The sequence below is a fragment of the Scyliorhinus canicula genome, chromosome 15 (assembly GCF_902713615.1).
Source record: "Scyliorhinus canicula chromosome 15, sScyCan1.1, whole genome shotgun sequence".
NCBI lineage: Eukaryota > Metazoa > Chordata > Chondrichthyes > Carcharhiniformes > Scyliorhinidae > Scyliorhinus > Scyliorhinus canicula.
The window spans coordinates 111715175-111741891 of NC_052160.1; the positions used below are offsets into that span (position 1 = coordinate 111715175).

Genomic DNA, 26717 nt, shown 5'->3' on the forward strand with positions numbered 1-26717 from the left:
GTTAGGTGGATTGGCCATGATAAATTGCCCGTAGTGACCAAAACGGTTAGGAGGGGTTATTGGGTTACGGGGATAGGGTGGAAGTGAGGGCTTAAGTGGGTCGGTGTAGACTCGATGGGCCGAATGGCCTCCTTCTGCACTGTATGTTCTATGTTCTAAGAAGTGCTGTTAGGTGAATTGGACATTCTGAATTCTCCCTCTGTGCACCCAAACAGGCGCTGGAATGTGGCAACTAGGGGCTTAATTGCAAATATATATTGAACACTCTTTTAGAACAGGGATCCTCATATAGTTTCATTGTATGTTTCCTTTATTTAAAGAATCCATCATTGGTCCCTGCATGGATGCAGATCGGTCTGATATCCGAGGAGAGGGGGCTGCGGTGTCATTGGTGCCTTTGGCTCTAGAGTTGATGCTAGGGGGATATATATTGGTGCCGGCCCGAACATGGTGCAAAAAAATTATCTGTGGGGAGATGTGCACCATTTTATCATATTTTCATGGTCTTATCCTGTTTCTCCCCTATTCTCTGGTTGGGCTAATAGGGCCACCAAGTTATGTCTAAAGATTGTATCGAGCTAATTATACTGCTTTTCTCCTGTCCCCTTCTGTATCCATGTAGGTTGAGCCTTTTTGCTTGCTTGCTGTGCGGTGTCATTCTTGTGGTTGCGTTATTTGTCAAAATGCAAAACCTTAATAAACATACTTTAAAAATGAATAAACCGAACCACAATCGTTTAAATAAATTATCTTCCTGTTTGCGTTTAAAAATCTCGCTCCTAATTCCTGGATGCTGACATCGCTGTTAATTCAACTCTTCCTGCCATTTACTGCTGCCCTCCCCCCCTCTTGCCCAGCACAGGCGCTGCAACTCTTCCGGGCATCTCTGGAGCACCGCCTTTGATTTGTTCCGATTGGTGCACAACTCGTCTCCCATGCCCGGTGTCTCAGTGGGCGGACTGACCTGTCAATCAGATGAGAGGCAGGGGTGGGGTGGCAGGGGTGATCTTGTTTCCGCTGTTGGAGCAGGGAAGATCAGAGGTGGAGGTAAGAGAGGGTTGGGATGGGTTTGCGCTGCACTCTGCCGGGGGATGCGGGTGAAGGGGCTGCTTGACTTTGCAGAGCTCCGTGAAGCGCAGTGCCCTGGATGTTGTTCTGTCATCCCGCCGAGGGTGCACTGACTTCCTGCTCTTGGGAGCCAGCTAACCCCCTCGGTAAAGGAGAACACTGTGAACAGCCCTTAAACCTGTTGCATTAAAAGCAACCTGACTGCAGTCTAATTGGGGCCCCCGAGAAGCATGTAACTGAGCTGCTTACCAGGAACAACAGCTCTCTCGTTAACTCTCGCAATTAATTCGGTGATTATATCGCAGGACTTAATTTGATCAAAACCACACACAATTTTAATGGACCAAAATAGGAAGAGCACCCTGCAGTGTGCTAGATCTTCTATCAGGAAATTTAAGACAGAACATTGTACCTGGAAGGAATGCAGATATCATGCCATGTTAAATTAGGCCGTCAGTAATGCTTGGCGGACCCCTCCTTGAGATTATTGGGAGAAGCCACTTTAGTGGCTGAGTTTTTTGTGATATCCATGAAGCTCTTTACAGGACTCGGAAAAGTTTCCTGGGGTTTTCGCAAGAATGTAAATAGTAGGTAGGTGATGAAGGACTGATTTGTGATGTGTGTAAGTAGGTTTGGAATATTTTTAAATGTAAGATCAGTGCCATAGCTATTACTCCTCTGTAAACCAGGTGATATCATGCCCACCGGTAATGTGCCCCTCACCTACAGTGTTTTCAACTTCACATTTATAGGGCCAGAGTTCACAAATCTGCCCTACTGCCTATAGAAGACTTTGGGATTCCCTTTGCTGATGGTCTCTTTTCAGACTCCCTTTTTCCTTCTCTTATTCGCTTTTTCACCTCTCCTTGAAACCTCCTATATTCATAGAATCTCCACTGGGCCGAACATCGGGTCTGCGTGGCCCTTGGAAAGCGCATCCTGCCCATAGCCTGACCCAATCCCAGTAGCCCCACCTAATATTTTGGATACTTAAGGGGCAATTTAGTATAGCCAATCCACCTAATCTGCACCTCTTTGGACTGTGGGAGGAAACCGACCTCAAAGCATTCCCACTCCTATTACATAGCTCCTGAGGACTGTATGTAGTGGATTCTGGGTGAGGGCTGTGCAGGATATTAGGGGGCATGGGGGTATGAGGAAACATGGAGGAGCCATGGGGAATATGAGGGAGCATGGGGGAATGAGGGGACCTGATGTTTGGGAGTGGGGTGAGGGCAAGGGGGCATAAAAATGATGTGGAGAGCTGGACCAATGTCCCAATGAACTGAGGTGGGTCTAACCAGCCAACCTTGGCACCCACACTCACCCTGCCTGCCCATGAATCAAGGTGACGAAACATGGCCAAAATGGACGGAGGTGATGGGCTTGGGATTCCATTGCTGGGAAATGGCCCAGTTTGCATTTTCAGGGCCCAACCCAAAAATCCAGCCCTTTGCATGCAAATGCTGAAAGGATGTTAAATTGCTGGACTTGTGTGGTAGATTACCACGAAATACAAAACGTTAGATATTGTCCTTTCTTATGGTAAGTAATTTTTCATGGTGTGATAATTCCTTTTAAAAATCCTCTCTGGCACTGAGAATTAGATATTAGAGGTGTCGAGAAATCCTTCCTTTAAATTTAATTAACGTTGGAGATTTGGAACAAATTAGAATTAAGTAATTTTTAAAAGTTTATTTCTGGTTCTCTTTATCTTTCTTTCTTAATCCCATCTATCTCCCCCCTCCCCTTTATATTTTGCTTTCCACCCATGATTTGGCATTTAATTAACTTGTCTAACTTGCACTTCTGTGTTCAGACTCTGCATATCTCTCAATATGGATCCTTTAATCTGATTACTTAAGGAGATGCACAGTTGCTTGCCATTTTCACAATGGTTCTGGATTTCCGGCAGATGTTGCCACACACACAGATTTCTGATCTTCCCAAGTTCCAGTGCCAAAGCCCAGAAAAAGCCAATGTCTGTTTAAATTGACAGTCAGTGCTGCATTTTCACTGCACCATAAATTTCGGGAGCCGGATTCGCCATCCCGCCAGTCCCGTTTTCCTGCACGGCAGCGGGATTCTCCGTTCCTGCAGCCAGCCAATGGGATTTTCCATTGTGGCCACCCCACGCTCTTGGAAACCTGTGGACGTGGGTGCATTGCCGGTGGAGTGGAGGATCCCGTCGACAGAGAAGTGTAAAAGTAAGGAAGTGTTGCTGCAACTGTACAAGGCATTGGTGAGACCTCACCTGCAGTACTGTGTACAATTTTGGTCCCCTTATTTGAGGAGGAATGTAGTTTCATTAGAGGCTGTTCAGAGGAGGTTCTCTAGATTGGTTCCAGAGATGAGCGGTTTGTTTAATGAAGAGACATTGAGTAGTTTAGGCATATACTCTCAAAGCGTCATGAATCAGTGGAATTCACCACCCCAGAGCGCAGTGGATACCTGGCGATCAGAGTAAATTTAAGGGGGAGAAAGACAGATTTTTAATTAATGGGTTGAAGGGTTATGAAGAACTGGCAGGAAAGTGGAATTGAGGCCAAGATGAGATCAGCCATGAATTGTATTGAATGGCAGAGCAGGCTCTAAGGGCTGAAATCCTACTCCTGCTCCTAGTTCTTATGTTCTTATATGTGCTGCTACTGGTCACTGTCAATAGCAAACCAATCCCTTGACATAAATTAGATTTTATTTTTAATCTCACTTTCCTTTTTGTAATTTCTGTTTGTGAGTTACTACATCAAGGAAGCTCATTTCTTAGGAAACCTCCCCATTGTTTGATGAAATTTGAGCAATGTTGTTTGGCAAGATTTCAGGAAGTTGTATAGCTTATTTCAGTAAGCTCCTGAAAGGTATTGATGACGAATGCAGTGATAACTATGCAGAGCATTGTGGCTATTGAAATCTTGCCAATTACAATAACTTGCCTTTATATTGCACCTTAACATAGAATTGCATCCCAAAATGTTTCACAGAACCAGAATTTTAAATAAAAACATGGATCATGAAGCAAAGAATGTGCGAATAGCAGGAATAAACAGAAGCTTCATCAGAGATAGGTTTTAAGCACAGGGACTACACAACTTGAAGGCAGAGCTGCCAATGATGGTGCAAAGCAAAAATCAGCTGAATAATGGATGGGCGACCGGAGAATCCTGCCTGCCCAAAGTCAATGGACTTCTCCATTGTCCGCGGCTCGCCCATGGTGTTCTTGCGGCGGGCGAGGTGGAAGAATCCATCCCAGAGAGTTCAGCGGGTCGGGTTGTAGGACTGGAGGAAGTTACAGACATTGTCATGGCTGAATACATAAACGGATTTAAACAAGACTATTTTAAATTTGAGACGTTGCGGACAGGGAGCTAGTATGGGTCAACAAGGAGGGGTGAGCAATACTTTTTTTAATTAAGGGCAGCAGTGTTTTGAGCATCACAATTAGTTAGCAGTAGAATTCGCCTTTGCATCAGGAGGTTGTGGGTTAAATCACTCCAGAGACTTGAGCATATTTGGGCTGTTAACTGTTGTGCAGTACGGAGGGCATGCTGCACTTTCAGATGAGGTGTGAAACTAATACCAGACTGTCCTTTCAAATGGTTATAACAATTTGTATGATGCCATAGGAAGATGAGCAGGGAAATTGTTCTGTTGTCCTGGCTAACCTGTATCCCTCGGCCAACATCATTAAAACAGAAATAAAAACAGAAAATGCTGGAAAGACAGGTCTGGCAGCGTCTGTGGAGAGAGAGAGTGTTAAAGTTTTGAGTCCATACAACTCTTCTTCAGAGCTTTTTGCTTTTGTCATTAAAACAGATTTAATTTTCAAGTAACTATTTGTGTAGCATGACATTGTATTTGTCATTTATCTCATTGTTGTTTGTGGGACATTGTTCCTGGCAAATTGGCTGCCATGTTTACTTGCATTACAATGGTGTCCAAACACTTGGGTACCCTGAGAAAATTAAAGATGCTTTGTAAATTCAAGTTATTTTTTTTTCTGGATTGCTTCCTCATTTTTTCCATACTTTGAAGCTCTTCTGCGGTTGTTAGATCTTTGGGGGCCGTGTCAGCTTTTCTTTTGATGTTGGCAAGATCTTGCCAGCTTCTTCGGTTGACATGCTTGTTATTGTGAGATTCAGTGGCAGGCTGCTGGTCAAGACAATGTTTATGTAATTGGGAGGGTCAGCTAAATTGTGGAATCTTCTGCTTTTTCGATGAAGTCTAAGCTCACTTCATTGTATTTTCCTGCGATTAAAATTATGCACCAACTGTTTTCACATACTTTTAAATATGGAATGCACTGGACATTTAGCAAGTAACCATTTTGCGTAGCATCGCATTGAATCTATTTCTGCTTTTAATGGTGCAATTCAGCACTCTTCTTAATGCTCAGCATTAGGAGCTTGGCAGAGCTTCTTGATAAAATACTCTTAATCAAAGTGGTCAGGTCATATATTCTTAGTGTAGTGACTTGTCACAGCAAAGAATAAGAGCCATACAGCTTCACATGCACTATTCCCATGTAAAGGCAAAATTGAAGGAGATCTCGGGTCATATTGCCAGGAAACTCCCATTTGAATGTTTTATATGACACTGTAAGTGAACGGAGAACAAATCTTTATTGATATAAAGCAGAAAAACCATTCAGATCCCTAAATAATAACTGTTATTCACAAAGGCCTCAACTTCTGAACCTTGCCCTTCGCTTGAGGTTTGGTGATCATTGGGTTAATCACCACCAGTCAGCTCTCCTCAAAGGGAAAGCAGCCTATGGTCATCTGGGACTAGGGTGACTTTACCTTTATCCTAAGTATCAAAATGCTAGATTAAAAATATTTTAGGTACACAGTGTGTTCATTGTCAAAACGTAAATAGGAGCAGGGGTAGGCCATTTAGCCCTTGCAGCCTGCTCTGCTATTCAGTAAGTTTGTGACTGATCTTCTGCCTCAACTTAATTTCCCTGCCCCAAATCTATATTCCTTCATTCCTGTAATACCCAAAAGTCTGTTGACCCCTGTCTTGAATATACTTAAGATTGAGCATTCACAGCTCTTGGTAGAGAATTCCAAAGATTCACAACTCTTCGAGTGAAGAAATTCTCCTCATCTCTGGCCTAAAATGCCAAGTGCTTATTCTGAGACTATGGCCAGGATTTTTTGGCCCTCACACCAACGGGCATCATCGCAGGCCAGTCAGGGATGTTTGGAGAGCCGCTAAAAGTTTAACGGTTCTCCAAATGTTCCCATCATGCCTGCTGGTGGCTGGGCCAGAAAATCCCAGCCTGTGACCCTGTGTTCTTTTCTCCAGCCGGGCGAATTTCCTCAGCATCTATCCTGATAAACCATTTAAGAATTCCACGTGTTTCAATGAGATCACCTTTCATTATTCTAATCTCCAATGATTATAGGCCAAGTCTACTCTGGCAGTGGGGAGGCAATGGCGTAGTGGTATTGTCACTGGACTAATAATCCAGAAACCCAGGGTAATGCTCTGGGGACCCGGGTTCAAATCCTACCAGGGCAGATGGTGGAATTTGAATTCAATAAAAATCTTGAATTAAAATGTCAAATGATGACCATGAAACAAACCATTGTTGATTGTCTGGTTCACTAGGGAAATAAATCTGTTCTCCTTGCCTGGCCTACATGTGACTCCAAACTCTCAGCAATGTGGTTAACTCTTAAATGCCCTCAAGGATAGGTAATACATGCTTGCCCAGCCAATGATGCTCACATGAGCAAATTTAAAAATAAATAAATTGAGTACCCAATTAATTTTTTTCCAATTAAGGGGAATTTAGCGTGACCAATCCACCCGGAGCCCGGATTGAACCTGGGACCTCAGCGCCGTGAGGCAGCAATGCTAACCACTGCACCACCGTGCTGCCCCTCCATGAACAAATTTTTTTAATACTCTATCTCCTCGTAGGACAATTCCCTCTTCCAGGAACCAGTTTAGTGAATCTGCATTGCACTCCATGGAAGGGAAGTCCTGTTTTGGATAAATTACTGTACACAGTACTCAAAGTATGGCCTCACCATTGTAGTAAGACTTTTTTATTCCTATACTCCAATCCCTTTATAAAAAAACAAACATGCCATGTGCTTTCCTAATTGTTTGCTGTATCTGCATGTTCACTTTCAGCAATTTTGTGTACAGGTCCCTCTAAATGAAAACATTTCCCACCTCTCACTATTCCCAAAACATTCTGCTTTTTTATTTTACCTACTAAAGTGGATAAATGCCCACATGATCACATTATATGTCAACCTTCCCGACTAACACAATTTGGATGTATGTATAATCCTCTGCAGTCTCTTTGTCTCCTCTACATCATTTGCTTTCCCACCTAACTTTGCATCATCAGCCAACCTGGATGCATTACACGCAGTCCCTCATCCAAGTCATTAACAAAGATTGGAAATATCTGGGGCTCAATTATTAAGCCTTACCACCTGACAATTTGAAAATGCCCTGCTTATTCCCACTCTTATTTTCTGTCAATTAAACAATCCTTCTTTCATGCTCATATGAAAGTAGCAGAAGTGCTAATTTTGTGTAACAAATGCACAACCCGCTGACTTTCCCATTATATGCCCTATTAGTTGGATCATCAAAAATCCTAACAAATTTGTCAGTACAATCTTCAGTCCATAAATCTCTGTCAACTCTGCTTAATTCTGTTGTGAATTTCTAAGTGCCCTGCTACCGTATCCCTTGCTCTCCTCTTATTGATATGTTCCAACTGACGGTGATTTCCCCCCTCCCCGTTTGTAGATGAAGACCTTCATTTGCAAGGAAGTGAAGGAGCGTCTTCATTGGAATGTAAATTTTTCATTTTAAAATCATGCAGAGGCTTATGCCCGATCTGTGATACAAATGCTCCAGCATGCATTACTGGGGGCTTGAGCAGCCTAATCAGCAGTAGTTAAAGGAACCCATGGATGCTGCTCTCACAGGCCCCAAAATTTGGAAAACTAATTTTATAGAGTTACACATTCACGTCTTTCTGATTGCCATCCCTTCAATATCCTGATTTATTTTTGGGCCATGATGTTGGTCAAAACTCATGAGGCTTGTGGTTTGGGCTTGTAGTTCACTTAATTTAATGCCTGAAGATGACAGCTTTTTGTTTCTGGTATTTAAAAAAAATCTCTTCCAATTGCCACAATATAATTTAATCTGTCGCTCATCAGATTATTGAGCCAGGTCTCAGTAACAGCACCAGTATGCCATCATACCTAAGTTATCATTTCCACTTGCTGCCTCCTGACCATCCAGTGGTCTGGACACCAGAATGTTACTGACATCTAGGTGGTGGCTTCCATTTGGGGTCTGGGTCTTTGCCTCAAATGCTTCAAGCATACAAGTGCCAGGAGATTGATTGTCTCATAAAGAAATAAGACCAACATTCATATAGTACTTTTCTCAACAATTGGACACATCTAAATGCTTTGCAGCCAATGAAGTACTTTTTTAAATGAAGTCACCTGTAGGAAACCTGGCAACCAATATGCGCTCAGCAGTGTGACAATTACCAGATAATGATTTTAGAGATGTTGGAGTGAGGGATAAATATTGGCTAGAACACCAGGGGAACTCCCCTGCTCTTCTTCGAAATATTGAGCACGATTCTCTGGAAAAATGTCTTAAGTGCGGAAGTGAGCGGGAATTGCTGTGAGCTTCCCCGTGCTCAGCCGGCAACACTATTCAACGTTAATTGGAGCACTTAACAAGGCCGCATGGCTTTCTAGCTGCAAATGAAGGCTCACCAGCTGATTCGCCAGGGACCGCACTCACAAGCCCCCCGCTAACAAGTCGAGCAGAACTTAGGCTGCACTTGCTCAGCCAATTCTAGCCGGCTTGCAATAATGGCGCCGAGGAGGCCAGCCACAAGATTCGGGGATGCAGACCTGGGGAGGATGCTGGACGCTGTGGAGGCCAGGAGAGATTTCCTCGTTCCTCAAAGGTCCAGGAGAGTCAGCTACAGCTCAGCTACTGCTGTCTGGGTCAGGTGGCGGCAACTGTTAGCTCGGGGGAGTGTGACCCGGAGGATTGGCCTTCAGTGCTGAAGTAAAGGTCAACCACCTACACCGAGCAGCATGAGTGAGCCCAACGCTTTCTCCGCCACCCCCCCCCCCCCCCCCAAACAAGGGAGCATACGCCCTCCACCCTCCCCACTTCCCACCACTGTGAGCCATGTTTATGGCTACTGATGCCCCCTCTGACTCCTCAGGAAAAGCTCTCCCACAATCTGCGGGAGAGGGCCCAGATAGCTGGAGATGTGCCGGACATATGAATCCTCCACTCCTTTGAGGAGCATGGTCTGGAGGTGACTGCTGTGGCTGAGGACAGGGCGTTCACCCCAGCAGAGGTGAGGAACCATTGGGATCCACCTGGAGGACCAGTCAAACATCAATTATTATTGCTTTACTGACTGACCCATCCATCCCACTGACAACATGCTCATTCTCCTGCAGGTCCCACAGCCAACGGCGCCTGCCCACCCTGGGCAGCCCCCTCTCCAGCCTCCCAGGAAAACACCTCGGAGGAGAGCTCCAAGGATGCAACCATTGTACGGCACAGCTGTCTTCCCCACTCTCCACCAGCGCAGATACACATATCTCGGTGGGATATGTTAGTAGTCAGGCTTCTGGGGCGCAATCTGGTGAGCACCACACTGCTGATGTACATCAGGTGAGACAGCAGTTTGAGGTCTGCTGGATCCCTGGACCCAGCTGGGTCCCAACCTGATGTTGAGCCTATGGTACAGAGGTACCCAGAGCTGATTGAGACGATATGCAGCAACCGGAACATTCAGAGGGAGATATCACCGTTACTCCAGTAGATCCAGAGCCGTTTGGAGGAGTCCCAGAGACTACAGGCGCTGGAGATGTCGCCGATAATGTGTGGCACCGAGGCCAACAATGTTAGGGTGGTGACCGTAGTGGAAACCCAGGCCACAACGGTGGTACCATTGTGAAGGTGCCCAAGGTGTCACGCAGTTGGTGATGGCCATGGCTGAGTGTCTCGGTAGATTGCCCGCCTCGCTGGGGATGTCACCCAGTATGACCTTGAGGAGGTTAAACGGGACATGTCCCACTCTCCGATGGGAATGGCCGAGGTGTGCGGAGCATGTCTCAGTCACTGAGGAGCATCGCCAAGGGTGCCGACACAATGATGCACACCTGAGGAACCACCAGGTTTGGCAGATGATAAAGAGACAGAGGGTGTCGAACCAGCTGCCCCTCCGTCCCAAGGTGAACCCCAGTGCCCTATGGGCACCAAGCAGGAGGGTGCTGAGTGTCAACCCAAAACCATCCCATGGAGTGGTGACAGTTCCGAGTTCCACCCCTCTGATGAGGTCACGTCCCAAAGTCAGCACGTGGGACAGGTCGGCACGGCTGTGCATGCACCATCGGGAGGGTGGGAAAGAGTAAAACACATTAAACATCCTTGTGCACAATCAGTATGATGCCTCTGTCACTTTCTTCCACAATGTGGGCCGACCTTCGATCCCTTGGCCTATCTCTCCTGGCATCCCCGTCCCCGTGGCACCCACCCACCACCCAGCCGTGGAGCTGTGTCCCATCCCCTGTATGTTCGAATGTTGGCTGCTGTGTGTCTGGTGTTGCCTCCCGCAGTGTTCAAGCATACGTTCATTACATCAAGGTGTGATTGGGACACTAGGCAATGCTTCCCATACGCTTGGCAATGACTCCCACGTGATATATGGCCCGGCCACCCACGTGAATCCACTTGGGATGTGTGAAGTGCTCATTTAACCACGATTGCCAATTCCCTATTAGCGATAGCTTTCAGCCACATGACCAGAGGCCCCGGCAGTCGATGGGGGTTATGGGTGCTCGTTGGGGCAGACTGGCAGGGACAAGGGTTGCCCCCAGAACGGGTAAATGATAAAGGGATTGGCATGGTAGTGCCGCAAGCGGTTGCCCAGTGGTCACCCCACCCACCCTCTTATGGCGCCCACCCCTGCGAAGGGTCCCCCATCCCCAGCCAAGGGTCCTCCACTCCTCACTGGGCACTGGGGTGGCAAGCCGAGCGCCCTTGGGCTCTTTGCCTGCGAGAAGAGATGGCTACTCACCTCCTCGGCTCCCTATAGAAGCCATTCCATCAGGATCACATTTTTCAAAAGGAGTGTTAATCGGCAGCTCAACCTTGTTAGCGGGGGCTGGCGAGTGCGGTCCTGTCATGACCACTTGCTGGGAAGGCCACTGAATGACAGGGTGGCCGTTGGATGTGGGGTGGCTCTCATTAATTGAACGGAAATTGGGCTTAAGTGATGATAATTGGTTTCTTTCCTCACCGAAATCCCGATATTGCCCACAGGAGCGGGCCAGTTGCATCGCAAACTGTTTGCTGCCTGGCCCGGTTCTCATTTTTGGCCCCTCCTGCTATTCAACGACCTTGTTTCACTGGGAGAGCATAACAAGGCTGGAAGAGTGCGCTCAGTGTCACAGGACCTTTTACACTTGCCTGAGTGGGCAGATAAGGCTCTAGTTGAAAGCCTCATCTGAAAACCAGCATCTTTGACAATGCAGTGCACCCCTGGAGTGTCAGCCTTGATTTTTGTGCCCAAGCCCCAGAGTTGGATTTGAACACTAAACCTTCAGAGGTGAGGTGCTCCCAATCGGGCCACTGTTGACACACAAATAAAGAGACCAACATTAGCACCATTTTCGGATGGTAGCTCTGAATTCTTCTGCACACTTGCCTCTCCATGTTGTATCTTCCTCGTTACTCCCGCCTAGCTGGAATTATTTAAATTATCTGATACTTTGGGGATAGGAGAGGAGGTGCATTAGAATTCTGTCCTGCTGGAGAAGGATTGAAGAATTTTGACTTCTGTTTATCATGAAACAGAAACTCAACTTCGGGTCCTTCCAATCCAATCTATTTGCCTGTTTGTAGCTGTAAATCAAAAGGACTTCCTGAGCATAGTTGATCTACTTAACTGTATTGTCACCTCCTACTTATATATTTGCTCCCGGCAAATATATCACTGTTTTCCACCGCTATTAGTCTACTAATATAGCTCCCGCCTTCACTCCTTCAAATCTCCAGGATATAAATGTAAGAATATCTGGTCTGCCACTTGCCAAGTCGTACATCAGCAGGTTTGGCTTGAACAAGGGGCCAACCTGGATGGCGAGGATAACCCTCTGGTTATTCATCCACCTTGTTATACACTCTCCTCCTCTGCAGAAACACTTGAAATATCTAGTGCAAGGAGTTTCCAACTTGCTCCATCATCAGGATTGAGACCTTTCGTGTCACCTCCCACTCTCTTTCCCCCCCCCCCCCCCCCCCCCCCCCCCCTCCCAATGGTTTTAAGTTATCTTAGGGCTGAAGTTTCTGGTCCTTCCCGCCGGAAGGATCTTCCAGTCCTGCAGATGGCGACCCCTCCCCCGGTGACGGGTCCCCCAGCGGCGGAGGGTATGAGCCACACACAACCCCAGAGACGTCCTTTGCCATTGAAAAACACTCCGCTGGAGGGGGTGGGGAGAGGGGCTGCTCTTCTTTCTTAAAATTCACCTCATTTTGAGGCTCCACTCCATCTCCTTTCCACTCAATCCCAAATCAGCAAACTTTTCCTTCCTGGCCCTATACCAGCGGATCATCCCTCCTCAATAGTGAGCATTGTCTATATCTATATAACTATGTGCAAAACACCACAGGACAGGACAATGTACGTACTATATAAACATGCACTGTTGCTGATATTGCAAACCAGCTTGTTAAGAATTAGAGTAACTAAACGTATTTTTAGACCTCATTGTTTTCCTCCTTCCCTCCTAGTTTTTTTTTACTGCATCCACATTATTTGATGTTGCAAACGCTGCATCCAAATATTTGCCTGTGCTCCAGGGTAAGGACTTGTAACTGGAATTTATTAATGTTTCAATTTGAATTACCTTTGCAGCAACACAGTGGATTCTTGTACTCTAGATTCTAAACGGCTGCATTACAAATTGGGTGCCACTTTTTTCTGGGTGTTTCTGGAAACTCTAATTTCTCGGCTCTTTAACCTGTTTTGTCTTTTATTTTAGATATACGGGACACAGGTGGAAAATGGCTTTAAACAGAGAAACGAAGACAAACTAGAATGACTTAGCTGTGAGTTTTGATGCATCATCTTAATGAAACCAAAAGGTCGCACCACTCCAGTAAGACTCCATTCTCAAAAATCTTATGAATGAACACCCATGGTTCTACTGCAGATGAACATTATTCCAGTGAAAGACACATTTGGCAATGAATAACTCTTCAACGATTGTTCCTCCTGCTGTCAAAAGTAATACAGTTGCAAGATCTGTTCTCGTGCCTTTCTTCCTTCTGACATTAATTGGTATCGCTGTTGCCATGGTAAAGTACATTTCCTATCTGCATATAGTTTTGGCTTTTTTAAGATTTTTAAAAAATAAATTTAGAGTATCCAATTCATTTTTACCAATTAAGGGGCAATTTGGCATGGCCAATCCACCTAGCCTGCACATCTTTCGGTTGTGGGGGCGAAACTCACGCAAACATGGGGAGAATGTGCAAACTCCACACGGACGGTGACCCAGAGCCGGGATTGAACCTGGGACCTCGGCGCCGTGAGGCAGCAGTGCTAAACTTTATAAGATTTCTGAGTGTGTACCACAATGTGTGACTTAAGCCCACCCCTCCACCCTATCCCCGTAACCCCACCTAACCCTTTTGTACACTTAGGGCAATTTATCATGGCCAATCTACCTAACCTGCACACCTTTGGACTGTGGGAGGAAACCGGAGCACCCGGAGGAAACCCACGCAGACACGGGGAAAATGTGCAGACTCCGCACACAGTGTCCCAAGCCGTGAATCAAACCTGGGACCCTGGAGCTGTGAAGCAACTGTGCTAACCTCTGTGCTACAGTGCTGTTGTCACAAAGGAGGACACAAATAATATACAAGAAATGTGAAACTCGGGGTTTAGTGAGAGAGAGAGAGACTGAAGGAAGTAAGTATTTAGTAGAGAAATGGTATTGGGGAAATTGATTATATTGAAGGCCGATAAATCCCCAGGACCTGATCATCTATATCCTGTAGTACTTAAGAAAGTGGCCCGAGAAATAATGTATGCATTGGTGGTCATCTTCGCAGACTCTATAGACTCTGGAACAATTCCTAAATATTGGAGAGTAGCTAAGGTAAGCCCACTAACATCTTAAAATATTAAATAGCAGAGCCCTTGGAAAACAATGGCAGGATCGGACAGAGACAGCATCGATTTATGAAATGGAAATAATGTTTGACAAATCTACTGGAATTCTTTGAGGATGTAACTCGTAGATTTGACGAGGGGGAGCCAGTGGATGTGGTTTTTTGGACTTTCAGAAGGTTTTTGACAAAGACCCACATATTAGCACGTAAAAAGAAAGCGCATGGGATGGGGTAGTGTATTGAGATGGATAGAAAGCTAGTTGGCAGACAGGAAGCAGAGAGTAGGAATAAATTTTTTTTTTCTAAAAGGCAAGCAGTGACCAATGATGTGGAACGGTGGCACAGTGATTAACGCTGCTGCCTCACAGAGCCTGGATTCGATTCTGACCTTGGGTGACTGTCTGGGCAGAGTTTGAAAATGCTCGCCGTGTGTGGATGGGTTTCCTCCGGGTGCTCCGGTTTCCTCCCATAGTACAAAAGTGTGCAAGTTAGGTGGATTGACCATTCTATATTGTCCCTTGGTGTCCAAAGATGTGGAAGTTTTAGGTTATGGGGTTTTGGGGTAGGGTGGGGGAGTGGGACAATGTAGGGTGCTCTTTCAATGGGTTGGTGCAGACTCGATGGGCCTTCCGCACTGTATTAATTCTACTGGAGGGGTCCGTGCTGGACCCTAGCTATTCACAATATATATTCATGATTTAAATAAGGGAACTAAATGTAAAATATTCAAATCTAGAGATGACGCAAAGCTGGGTGGGAGGGTGAGCTGTGAGGAGAATGCAGAGATGCTTCATTGTGATGTGGACAAGTTGAATAAGCGGGCAAATGGACTATAATGTGAGGTTATCCACTTAGGTAGCAAAAGACAAGAAGGCGGATTATTATCTGAATGGCAATAGATGGAGAGAGAGGGGAATGTGCAAAAAGACCTGGGTGAAAGTAAGCATGCAGTTGCAGCAGGCGCCAAAGAAAGCAAATTGTATGTTGGCCTTCATAGCAAGAGGTTTCGAGCAGAAGCAGGGATGTCCTGCTGCAACTATAAAGGACCTTGGTGAGACCACACCTGGAATATTGTGTGCAGTTTTGGTCTCCTTATGTGAGGAAGGATGTTCTTGCTATAGAGGGAGTGCATCAAAGGTTTACCAGACTGATTAATGGAATTGCAGGACTGACGATTGAGGCGAGATTGAGTTGGTTAAGATTATATTCGCTGGAGTTCATAAGAATGAGGGGGGGATCCTATGAAATTGTAACCGGATAAGGCAGGTAGATGCAGGAGGATGTTCTCGATAGTGGGGGAGTCCAGGATCCGGGGTCAGTGAGGATACAGGTTAAGCCATTTAGACCGAGATGAGGAGAAATTTATTCACCTAGAGAGCGGTGGCCTGTGGAATTTGCTACCTCCGAAAGCTGTATGTTGTATGTTGTTGGATGATCAGCCATAATAATGAATGGTGGAGCAGGCTCGAAGGGCTGAATGGCCTAATCTTATTTTCTACATAACATCCCAGACACTTGCACAAAAACCCTTGGATTTCGAAGGAAATTTAATATTTCCTGTGCTTTTCTCTCTTACTCATAAAAGATTGTTCATATACCTCAGCGGATTATTGAGGATATTCTAGTATAATTGTTATTTGAGGACTTGAATGTTACGGATACTTCGCTTGAAAATAAAGAGGAGTCATAACTCTGTATAAATATGAAAAATCAGAAAGTGAACCAGGCTATTTGGCCCTTCTAGTGTATACTGTGCCTGAGTCTCCTCCCATTCCACCTGTCTCATCTCTGTCTTTTTGTTCAGTACATAGGTATACGATTAGCAAAAGTGAAACAGCAGTATTTCTACTGAAGCTATGCATATAGCAGACTTGCTTGTGTCTATGATTGTTTATACATTATATTTTGTGCTCCGTTGCATATATTTATTGGACAAATTTAGAAAAAAATATTAACCATTGTCTACTTTTGTTTGTTTAATCAGGTGATGTATCTTCGGAAGAGACGCAGGTAATTAATAACAATCTTACGTAATTACAAAGCTGAACTTTTCTGTTTGGTATCTCAATATAGTTTACACCATGATTTATATGACTTCTGTATCTAGCAAATGCATGTGATTTTTTTTTTCATATCTTGATATAGTTCAAAAGGATGCAGCAGTTTATAAATTCTTCATAAATAGGATGTTTCCAGGAAATATGAAATCTGATATGAATGCACTAGTTAATAAACATAAGTTTGCCACCTGAAGATCAAGTCGCTGTCTATTTGAGACAAAATCCATTTGCTAGTCAGTGAGCATACTGCTGAGTACAGTGTATCATTTTGGGAATCGGAGTACTTTCATATACACATCAAATGTAATTCCCAATATTCTTTTAATTAGAATTTGTGATGAATGGTATTCAGGAGGGCTGACACATGGTGAACACCCCACTCAATTGGATCAGCACCTTTGGAAGAGCAGGGGAAAATATTGTGAGGAACAAGAGGAAGTGTGGGGAAAGAAATGCAAAATGAAAGATGACAATGACCACGGTTTAAAGATAGGAACAGGAGTAGGCCATCAATTGCAACTTCACTCCATAAACCCATCTTTGTCACAAATCCCAATATCTTTGGTTATCAACCAATCTCTTATTTAAAATGAGCAAAATACCATTGACTGCCTTTTACAAAGGTGTTTCAAATTGCTACCACACATTGAATGTAAATGCATTTCCTAACTTCACTCCTGACTGATCAGGCTCTAATCTTTAGGCTGTGTCCCCTAATCCTAGACTCCTGAATCAACAGAAGTAGTTTCTTGCTGTTGAGAGAACTGCAACCGAGATGCTGCAGATCAAGTGACTCAAACTAATGACATTAAATGACCTTGTGATTCAGCTGCAGACAATCACATCCGTTTGTACTGTGTTGTTTCCAGGCAGGGGAAAAAAATGTTCAAGTTTGATAGTTCACTGAGAAAATTAAATAAAGCAGCTGTTGATTTTGAAGTCATAAGGAACTCATCTTTAGTTTCCTGCCAGGATACCTTTGAAAACTAAGTGATGAAGGGGAGAGGGAAAAGCCTGCAGGCTTTCTATGTTATGCTATCATAGATTATCCCATATGTAAGAACGTTAATCCTATCACTGCATTTATATTGCATAATGCATTGTATTCTTTAGCAATTGGAAGAGGCAGGGAACATTGGCTGCATTTTCATGTAGTGAGGCAAACGGATGTGTTGGCCCAATGTAATCTTTAGTCACACCAGTGTAATGCTTTCCTTCTCTCCAAACCTCTTCCCTTTACCTCTCCTGAGTGAATTGCAGCAGGTTGAAATCAGGTAGTGGGTGCCTAGAACTCGCTGCCGGAGGAGGTGGTGGAAGCAGGGACGATAGTGACATTTAAGGGGCATCTTGACAAATACATGAATAGGATGGGAATAGAGGGATACGGACCCAGGAAGTGTAGAAGATTTTAGTTTAGACGGGCAGCATGGTCGGCACGGACCTGAAACACAGTCCTGTGCTGTACGTTTCTTTGTTCTTTGTTCTATTATGCTTCTCAGTCTCTCATAACACAGCCAAGTTGAGCCAGCAGGTTTTATTGTCACTGTGAGAGGGAGGGATGCGAGAACATCCTGGGGGAAAAAATGGGTTTTTAACATTGTAACGTATTATTAATCAATCAATAGAATTGACTTTTCTTGCATTTGACTGGATAATTATAAATACATCTCGTTACTTATTGCTTTTTCTTAAGAATACGTAACCGACAACAGCAACAGAAAAATATCCCTGGGTTTGATTATGAATTCTTTTGTTTCTTGCCTCATCTCATTCTAAGGTTGGACAAGCTGCGACATCAGCTACTGCCTGTTTACACCTATGACCCCACTGAGGAGGTGAATGAAGCTGAGGAAGAGCTTCTCCTGGACAGTGATGAACCACAAGTGAGTACAGAGTTGTGTGTGAGGGAAATGGATCAGTTCACTTCTGTTCTGGCTTTATTATTTAAAAAAAAAACATTGAATTTGCATCAATGTAGTATCGAAGAAACCATCAAAAATTCCCTCAAAGGTTCAATAGAGAACTGAACCACGCTGACAGGGGTGTGCCAGATTTGACTCTTCAGTCAGCTAATTTCAATTCGACCGCGAGTAGAACAGAATCATGCAGTACAGGAGACCATTCAGTCTATTGTGTAGCCCACTCTTTCTTTTTTTTTTTTTCTTTTTTTATAAATTTAGATTACCCAATTATTTTTTCCAATTAAGGGGCAATTTAGCGTGGCCAATCCACCTACACTGCACATTTTTGGGTTGTGGGGGCGAAACCCACGCAGACACGGGGAGAATGTGCAAACTCCACACGGACAGTGACCCAGAGCCGGGATCGAACCTGGGACCTCAGCGCCGTGAGGCGGTTGTGCTAACCACTAGGCCACCGTGCTGCCCTTGCCCACTCTTTCAAAGAGCTACCCAATTTTCCCCAATTCGACATGGCCCTGCAAATGCCTCTTTTTAAATATATATCCAGCTATTTGGAAAGATACAACTGAATCTATTTCCATCACTCTTCCACACCACAAAATACAGGAGATATTATAAATACATGCAAGGTGTAACATGGAGAATGCACATTCGGTGTTTTGGGATCAGTCTGTTTTTCACGGAGACATTTTTAAACTTATAAAGCCTCACATTTATAACATGCCATATTGTTGATGAACTAGTTCACAACTTTTGATGTGCATTTCATAAAATACAGTTACTGAAAATTTGGAAGCGTCTAATCATGTCTGTTTGCCCTTTTTCACTGGGGCTGGTGTTCAGGAGGAGATTGGTGATCAGGGATGAAGGCTATAGAAGAGAAGCAACGTGATGAAAATGTAGCTAAAATAAATTATATGGAAAATGATTTTTCTTTCTCACACGCACACTTTCTCTCTCCTCCTTTTAATTACACTTTCCGCCCTTCCATCCTCCCTGTAGTTTTATCCTCATTTCCCCATTGGACTTCTGGGGCCTGGATTTTCCCAAGGATAGCAAAAATAGCAGAAGGGGCCAAAATTCAAGTCTCGCCCCTGAGCCAACCATTTCCGCAGAAATAGGCCCAGGTCAGGATTTGTGCATGCACGTTTTGTGGAGGGAACTGCCCATATTAAACAATAGCTTCTTCCACTCGTGTCTACTTTTGGTGACCAACGTGTATGAAACATGCTGGGCCAGGTTTAACTGCCTCATCGCGCCCGAGTTGGTGACGCGATGAGGTAGTTGAATCTCGTTAGATGCCTCTCTAAAGATTTGCGACCCTCAATGTCGCACGATGTTGTGTTCTGGATCCCACCCTTGCTGGGCGAGATCCAGGTTAGCATATTTAAGTGAGCCATGAGGCTCATTTAAAAATATCTGCGCCGGATTCTCTCGGCGCCCGAGACCTTGCGGCCTTGCCTGGGAGACCTCACCAGGGCGCTGTTTAGCTCTGATTTCCGCATATTGGACCAGGTGTAATGGCACCTGAGGAAGGTCTCCCAGGCCGTTAGAGACCCCTGGGTGGTCAGCCACTGGGCAAGGTGATACCCTGAACTGCTGGCAGTTGGACACCATGACACTATCACCTGGGGCTGCCCAGGTGCCAGGTTTCCCATGACGGGGATCGGGTCCAGGGGTGCCTTGCACTAAAGAGTTGAGGTGAAGGGGGCTCGAGAACGTCGGACCGGTGCAGGGTGGGTTGGGGATCCAGAGGCTGCAGTGGAGTAGCTGAGGGGGGGTCAAAAGATCGGGACAGAATTTAAAAATTGCACCCCAATACGTGAGTCATCCTGCAGGAAATTATGTCAGTGCAGCCTCGACGGGGCGTTCCCTGCCAAGGCCAAAAAGAAACAAAAAGTTTAAGTGCAGTTAAATAGTGGGAACGCCGGGAAAAACCCCGTTAAACACGCCCAAAACGTGACCCATTAAATCGTGCCTGCTGTATGCAGTTTAGACCTGATAGGAGCAGGTGTGAATTTTATGGAGTCCTTTGGAGAGGCAGGGACCAATTTGCATATGACCCTGTCACACCCTTGGGGGAGGACAGTGCCCTTCTGGGGAGGTTAGGTGTCCCTTGGGATTGTTAAACTTGGGTATGAATGTGCATTAAAAAGTCCATAAAATCATTAATTGTCAAGCACATTAGAAATGTCAAAATGAAATGTAAAAGACCGCTGTCGAGGCTTTTAAAACTTCTACCCTTTTAAATCTTCAATGTTTCTGGAGTGATTTTTTAAAAATACATTCTGTTATTTCACCCTGTCCGTTGGCATAAGCCTGGGGGACGCGGTGGCGTGGCATAGTGGTATGAAAATGAAATGAATGAAAATCGCTTATTGTCACGAGTAGGCTTCAATGAAGTTACTGTGAAAAGCCCCTAGTCGCCACATTCCGGCGCCTGTCCGGGGAGGCTGGTACGGGAATCGAACCGTGCTGCTGGCCTGCCTTGGTCTGCTTTAAAAGCCAGCGATTTAGCCTGGTGAGCTAAACCAGCCCCATTGTTGCTGGGCTACTAATCCAGAGACCCAGGATAATGATCTGGGGACCCGAGTCGTGGTGGAATTTTAAAAACTCAAAATTAATGTGATGGTGACCATGAACCATTATCAATTGTAAAAACCCATCTGTAAAAAGTCCCATCCAGACCAGGGGAGGAAATTTGCCATCCTTACCTGGTCTGGCTGACATGCGACTCCAGGGGCGCGATTCTCCCGAGTTACGAAAAATCGGGAAGCTGGCGTCAAAAACGGGCACGTTTGACGCCAGCCTCTGCCCCCCCCCCCCCCCCCGACCGGGAACCGATTCTGCTCCCCGGTCGGGGCTAGCATCGCGCGGCCGTGAACTCCGGCATCGCGGGCTTAACGAATTTCGTTAAGCCCGCTAGCCAAAGTTAGCGATGGCTGACGCGTCAGATGACGTCAGCCGCGCATGCGCGGATTGGACGACTCCAACCCGCGTATGCGCGGATGACGTCATCACGCATATGCGTGAAACCCACGCATGCGCGGGCCGGTATGCCCCTCAGCCGCCCCGCGAATGGATCCAGCGGGGCGGCGGAGGGAGAAAGTGCGCGGGGTAAGTACCCGTGGTACGGTCGTGCCAATCGGTGCCATGGTTCCCCAGATCGGGACTTTACGGCCGTTTTTACGAACGGTCAGACCAGGTGTGTTTTACGTTCATGAAAACGGCCGTAAAGGCATTGGAAATCGGCCCATCGGCCAGGGGAGAATCTCTGCACGCCGTAAAAAAACGGCGAGTAGCAATTCGTGGGGGGGGGGGGGGGGAAGAATAGCGGGAGGGCGTCGGACCAGCGTGTCCGTAAAAATTTATGCCGCCTGCTATTCTCCGATTTTTCATAAGTCCGGAGAATTGCGCCCCAGACTCTTAACTCCTGATTCTTAAATGCTTTCTGAAATGGTCCAGCAAACCACTCAGTTGTATTCAACCACTATGGAAAAAAAAACAAAAAAGGAATGAAACCGGACAAACCACCCAGCAGGCACTGGTAACAACAGCGGCAAACCCCAACCATGTCGACCCTGCAAAATCCTCCTTGATAACATCTGGGGACTTGCGCCAAATTTGGGAGAGCTTTCTCACAGTCTAGTCAAGCAACAGCCTGACAGTCAGAATTATACCTTAAAGGCAATGTCCCAGATACCACTATCACCATGCCATGGTATGTCCTGTCTTACAAGCAGGACTGACAGCAGAGGTGGTGGCAGCACAGTGATATACTGTCAGGAGTGATTTGCCCTGGGTGTCCTCTGGTGCTTCAGGTTAAACGTGGGCAATGAACCACCTACTGATTACCACGTGCTGGCCATGTTGAACACCACTCCTCCATCTTGGGCAGCACGGTAGCACAAGTAATTAGCACTGTGGCTTCACAGCGCCAGGGTCCCAGGTTCGATTCCCTGCTGGGCCACTGTCTGTGCGGAGTCTGCACGTTCTCCCCGTTCCTGTGTGGGTTTCCTCCGGGTGCTCCGGTTTCCTCCCACAGTCCAAAGACGTGCAGGTTAGGTGGATTGGCCATGATAAATTGCCCTTAGTGACCAAAAAAGATTAGGAAAGGTTATTGGGTTACGGGGATAGGGTGGAAGTGAGGGCTTAAGAGTGTCGGTGCAGACTCGATGGGCCGAATGGCCTCCTCCTCCTTCTGCATTGTATGTTCTATGTTGAACACCACTATTCGGAGGGTGGCAGGGGTGCAGAATATGCTCTGGGTGGGGGACATCAGTGTCTTGTCACCAAGAGTGGCTCGGTAGTACCACCCCAGATCAAGATGCCCGGGTCCTAAAGGACATAGTTTCTAGACTGGGGCTGCAGCAGATGGTGAGGGAACCACCAGGAAGGAAAAATATACTTGACATTGTCCTCACCAACCTGCCTGCTGCCAATGCATCTGTCTGCACAATGCTTGTGGAGAGAAAAATCCCATCTTCACATTGAGGATACCCTCCTTCGTGTTGTGTGGAACTACCACTGTGCTAAATGGGATAGACTTCGAACAGATCTAGCAACTCGAGACTGGGCATCCATGAGGCATTGTGGGCCATCAGCAGCAGAAGCAGAATAGTATTCAACCAGAATCTGCAACCCCATGGTCCGGCATATCCCCCACTCTACCAGGACCACCAAGCCAGGGAATCAACCCTGGTTCAATGAAGAGTGCAGGAGAGCATGCCAGGAGCAACTCCAGGCACACCAAAAAATGAGGTGTCAGCCTGGTGAAGCTATAACACAGGACTACTTGTGTGCCAAGCAGCAATAGACTGAGCTAAGCAATTCTAAGCTCTGCAGTCCTGCCACAGCGAGCCGTGAATGGTGGTGGACAATTATCATAGAATTTACAGTGCAGAAGGAGGCCATTTGGCCCATCGAGTCTGCACCAGCTCTTGGAAAGAGCACCCTACCCAAGGTCAACACCTCCACCCTATCCCCATAACCCAGTAACCCCACCTATCACTAAGGGCAATTTTGGACACTAAGGGCAATTTATCATGGCTAATCCACCTAACCTGCACATCTTTGGACTGTGGGAGGAAACCAGAGCACCCGGAGGAAACCCACGCACACACGGGGAGGATGTGCAGACTCCGCACAGACAGTGACCCAAGCCAGAATCGAACCTGGGACCCTGGAGCTGTGAAGTAATTGTGCTAGCCACAATGCTACCGTGTTGCCCTAGATGAGGCGCCACAAATATCCCCATTCTCAGTGATGAAGGAGCCCAGGACATCTGTGCACAATAATAATAAGAAGAAGAATTGCTTATTGTCACAAGACAAGGCTGAGGCATTCAGCCAGAAGTGCAAAGTGGATAATTTATCTTGGTCTCCTCCGGAGGTCACCAGCATCACAGATGTCACTCTTCAGCCAATACGATTCACTCCACGTGACATCAAGAAATGGCTGAATGTACTGGATACTGCAAAGGCTATAGGCCCTGATAATATTCTGGCAGTAGTACTGAAGACTTGTGCTCTCAGAACTTGCCGCATCCCTAGCCAAGCTGTTCCAGTACAGCTACAACACTGGCATCTATCCGGCAATGTGGAAAATCTCCCAGGTGCGCCCTACAAACAAGAAACAGGACAAATCCAACCCAGCCAATAATTGTCCGATCAGTCTACTCTCCATCATCAAAGTGATAGAAGGAGTCATCAACAGTGCTATCAAGCAGCACTTACTCAGCAATAACCTGCTCCATGTACACTCAGTTTGGGTTCCACCAGGATTACTCAGCTACAAACCTCATTACAGCCTTGGTTCAAACTTGGCCCAAAGAGCTGAATGCTTGAGGTGAGAGTGGCTGCCCTTGAGATCAAAGCAGCATTTGACCGAGTATGGCATCAAGGATCCCTGGCAAATCTGGAGTAATTGGGAATCAGGGAGGGGAAACTCTCTGCTGGCACAAAGGAAGATGGTTGTGGTGGTTGGAGGTCAATCATCTCCGCTCCAGGATATCACTGCAGGAATTCCTCTGGGCTGTGTCCTAGGCCCAACCATCTTCAGGTGCTTCATCAATGACCTCTCTCCATCATAAGGTTAGAAGTGGGGATGTTCGCAGATGACTGCGCAATATTCAGCACCATTCGTGGTGTCTCAGATAATGAAGCAGTCCATGTCCAAATGCAACAAGACCTGGACAATATCCAGACTTGGGCTGACAAGTGGCAAGTTAAATTCATGCTAAACAAGTGCCTGGCAATAACCATCTCCTAAAGAGGATCTAACCACCGCTCCATGACATTTAACAAAATTAATCGCTGGATCTAACCACCGCTCCATGACATTTAACAAAATTAATCGCTGGATCTAACCACCGCTCCATGACATTTAACAAAATTACTGAATCCCCCACTACCAACATCCTGGGGGTTACCATTGATCAGAAACTGAACTGGACTTGCTATATTAATACTGTGGCTACTAGGGAAGGTCATAAGCTAGGAAACCTACAGCAAGTAACTCCCCTCCTGACCACCCAAAGCCTGTCCACCAACTACAAGGCACAAGTGATGAATGTAATGCAATACTCTCCACTTGCCTGGATAAGTGCAGCTCCAACAAAGAAGCTCAGCACCATCCAGGACAAAGCAGCCGGCTTGATTGCTCCCCCTTCCACAAACATTCAAACCCTCCACCACCGACTAACAGTGGCAACTGTGTGTACCATCTACAAGATACATTACCGTAACTCGCCAAGGTTCCTTCGTCAGCACCTTCCAAACACACGACCACTAATGGCAGAACAAAGGGTGAGCTGGCAAAATGTGCTTTTGTTTGGCATGTTGTCAAGTAAGTCCTTTGGGTTCCGAACTAAATTCCTAAAATCAAATATTTCTATAAACAGACTACAAATTGCTGAAGTACTTAGCTCAAAGAAGTGGTGTTTCTGTCCTCGCCCACAGGTTCCAATTCAGTGTGAAAAGTGGAACTAGTGTTTTTATGCTTCTTGTTTTGACAGGTTATACAAGCCTGGGGGACATCACAACAATATAGAAGAGCATTTTTCACAAAGGACATGAAAGCCTGATATTTTCAGTTCCATTTTTTACTTGGCGAGTTCAAAGGCACCTGGCGATTGCAGGTCCATATGTTTTCACAGAAGGATGCCTCCAAAGTACTGTTTATAAAAAATGGTGTGCAGAAGTGAATCTTGCATATTGCCAGGTGGCCTTACGTACAAGTGAAATATATAATGGGATGGCATGTTTGATGCAAATGTGGAGACCACAGTGTATATTTCATTTGCCTTGCAGAGGGACGGCTGTGGTACGATTATGCTGTGATGTATGTAGTAGAGGCAGTATTGATCTCTGGCAAGTTTGCAATAACTGTATCAATGTACAATACCATTAAAAGAGATATATTTTTCATTTAAGATTTTTGTTTTAAACTTTAATTTCAGTGTATAATTATGATAGAATTGAGTATTTTAGCCCCTCATGCTGGCTGCAGGATTTGTGGGTTATTTGGTCTGTTGGGTATTGTTTTGTTTTGAGAACCTTACTCAGATTCTGTATACCGAGAAGTGATTTGAAAAAAAATTGTTTTCATGTAATGCATACATTTTTGAGTGGTCAGTACAGTGCTCGAAAATTAGCTGCCAGCTTGAGGGCATATGTGTTGAGGTTTATACTGATGTGTGTTTTACATAATAAACCACATTCTGCCTTGAACAATTACTGATTTACCAAAATTTTAAATTAAATGTACATTGAAGAGCCCTCGGGCAGCCCAGAAGCACAATTTTCTGCACTCCTCTGGTCTCTTGCACTGAAGGATGCTCTGTTATGCATCTATATAGATCTGGACTGCTGGCTTTGTACTTCTCCTGGGTGAGATCAGATTTCCTTATGTGGATTTTTCAGTGCTTCATTGATATCCCCTTATCAGCATCCAAAAAGGTATTCATTTTTAACATTACCAGTAATGATTGCTATCGGCCAATTTTGCCATTGTGGCTAATAATTGTATGAAGAGCTGACTGGATCGTTGACGCTTGGGTAGCCAGCTATTTTAGAAAAATATTAAATAGAGCTTAACATCTTTATAGCTATTTATGGTGAGCATTGTTCACTGTCTTCTCTCGACTTTCCAATAAAAATTCATCATTCAAGCGATACATTTGTATCTGTAACGTGAGAGATTCAGAGGAATAGTTGAACAACAATCCATCTAGACTGCAATTACATGTAAAAGCTGAACAGAAAGGGCTCTTTAGCAGCTTATTTAAAAATAACACCATTAATCGTAGTGATTAGAATGATTGTGTGAGGTATTGGTAGAAAGTATTCTAAACTGGTCTTTAGTAATTTAATAATGATTGTCAGTTTTGTCCCAGCACAAACATCCACACTCTTTTTCTCTTAAAATAATTGTGCATGGTCATGTCAGGAGAGCAAAG

General features: G+C 45.4%; 1 protein-coding gene across 1 annotated transcript; it reads left to right on the top strand.

Moving 5' to 3' along the window:
- Positions 1–951: 951 nt before the first annotated feature.
- Positions 952–25989, top strand: smim29 (small integral membrane protein 29). The gene is made up of 5 exons (XM_038820579.1): positions 952–1047; positions 13140–13455; positions 16262–16287; positions 18115–18220; positions 25275–25989. Exons 2-5 carry the CDS (start codon positions 13345–13347, stop codon positions 25341–25343), a joined length of 312 nt encoding a protein of 103 aa, XP_038676507.1. The 5' UTR covers positions 952–1047; positions 13140–13344; the 3' UTR covers positions 25344–25989.
- Positions 25990–26717: the final 728 nt, after the last annotated feature.